At 38.5% G+C, this 1,878-nt stretch overlaps 1 protein-coding gene across 1 annotated transcript; it reads right to left on the bottom strand.

Annotated features, from left to right (window-relative positions):
• Positions 1-709: 709 nt before the first annotated feature.
• LOC108606240 lies at positions 710-1,508 on the bottom strand. The gene is made up of 2 exons (XM_017996185.2): positions 1,122-1,508; positions 710-1,066 (listed from the first exon to the last, which is right to left on the bottom strand). Exons 1-2 carry the CDS (start codon positions 1,375-1,377, stop codon positions 807-809), a joined length of 516 nt encoding a protein of 171 aa, XP_017851674.1. The 5' UTR covers positions 1,378-1,508; the 3' UTR covers positions 710-806.
• Between the last annotated feature and the right edge of the window lie 370 nt (positions 1,509-1,878).

Here is a 1,878-nt window from a genome sequence, read left to right as displayed (position 1 = left end):
CACTTCAGCTGTTGTGCGTATATTAAAATAAGCAGCAGCAGCAGCGGCAGCAGTTGGCAAGGACAACATTTGTTTCGGACTTCTTGGCAAGCAATTTGTGCTACGAGCTGCTGCTTCAGCCAAGCAAGCATAACAAAATGTAGACAGTGTGTGCCCAATAGTTGGCCAGAGCTTAGCCCAGCCCAGCCAGATGATAGATGATTATTGGAGCTAGCTAAATTTGTTGTACAGTTGTTTGTAATTAAACGTAATACGATATTCAAGCTAATGCATATGTTTGCTCAAGCTTATGCGCATAATAGTGATGGCAGTATTAAGTGTAAGCATATTTGCGCTTACGATATTCGCATATACGATATACGCATTTACGATATACGTGTTTACGTCATTTAAATTGAAGTGTAAGCGTATTTGCGCTTACGATATTCGCATGTACGATATATGTACTTACGATATTTGTGTTTACGTTATTTAAATTGAAGTGTAAGCATAATAGCGCTTACGATATTCGCATACACGATATATGTACTTACGATATTTGTGTTTTCGTCATTTAAATTGAAGTGTAAGCACAATAGCGCTTACGATATTCGCATATACGGCATATGCATTTACGATATGCGTGCCTATGTTATTTAAATTGACTGAGTTATGCAGCGCAACAAATTTGCTGCTAAAATAAAATACGATATACGATGTGCCTCGCATACGATATTCGGTCTTACGCTATTCGTTACAATATTTTTATTTTACATTATTTCAAGCAAGCTTTGGATTTTGTTTTTTTAATTTCACAGCATGAACTTTTAGTTCTTTTGAGCTGTTGCCGCCTCATCTTGAGCTGAACCCTCGCTTGCCACCGTTTTATAGCTCTCAGCTAGACTTTTGAGCTCCAATGGAATTGGCGTGCTCGTACGCATGGCCTCGTTTGAGTCTGCGATTTCCACAATTTCCACAAAGTGCTCCAGACTCGGCTCTGCTGCCTCGAGTTCGATGGGCCTGTTGTCGGTATCGTTGAGCAGCGTGGTCAGCTCTTGCCTATTGAATTCAGTTACATGCTGCTGAGCTGTGCGCAGTTAGTTGTTAGTGTGTGTGTGTGAGGTCAAAGTTTATGCGCTTACTGCTTGACTGCTCCGTAGTGCGTTGAACGCTTTTGCGCAGCTTTTGATTCTCCAGCTGCAGCATGTGGCGCAAGTTTTTCATTTCCTCTGTAAGCTTTAGACGTCGCTCCTCCAGCGCTTGCAGCTTCAAATGCTCCGCCTCAAGTGTCTCAAACAGACTGCGAAACACATTCGCATTCGCCGAAGGCACACGGCGCAAGCTGCCAGTCGATCCGCTGCACTGAGCTGCAGCTTGCTGCTCCTCATTGTCAGACATTGTGGCTCAACTCTCTCGCTTAGCCCTGCGTCAAAATTTCGGGCCAACTAAACTCGAAAAAGAATTTGGAATTGATTTTGTACAGCTGCTGAAATTTGTAAACTAAATAAGTCACAGCTAGAAAGAGAGAGAGAAAGAGCGAGCAGGCAAAGCCTACTAGCAATAAATAAATAATTTAGTGAGCTACAAATTTCAATAATTTAAGAAAGTTGAATTTAATGCTGAGAAATGTTTGAATCAAGCAAGTTTATGTAAATATTTAAAATGAAGAAAACTTGAATAAATTAATTATTCTTATTTAAGCAGCTATTAGCAAGCAAAATTAATTTAAGCTACTCTAAAAAAAATAAAGCTTAGACTACAATTTTAAACTAAGAATAACATGATAATTATAACTAATTTAGAAAACTGAAAATATTTAGCTATAAAATAAAATTAGTTGCTTAGTAAAATTTGAAGTAAACAAAAATGAAAAGCATTTGCATAAATGAATAATAATTT

Source organism: Drosophila busckii, chromosome X, assembly GCF_011750605.1.
Source record: "Drosophila busckii strain San Diego stock center, stock number 13000-0081.31 chromosome X, ASM1175060v1, whole genome shotgun sequence".
Taxonomy (NCBI): domain Eukaryota; kingdom Metazoa; phylum Arthropoda; class Insecta; order Diptera; family Drosophilidae; genus Drosophila; species Drosophila busckii.
The sequence above is the reverse complement of the archived record's forward strand: the minus strand, read 5'-3'. Positions and strand labels throughout refer to the sequence as shown.

Coding starts and splice junctions, on each gene's coding strand:
- LOC108606240 (XM_017996185.2), bottom strand. CDS start 1,377: ATGTCTGACAATGAGGAGCAGCAAGCTGCAGCTCAGTGCAGCGGATCG. Junction 1,067..1,121: donor CACTACGGAGCAGTCAAGCA/GTAAGCGCATAA, acceptor AACTGCGCACAG/CTCAGCAGCATGTAACTGAA.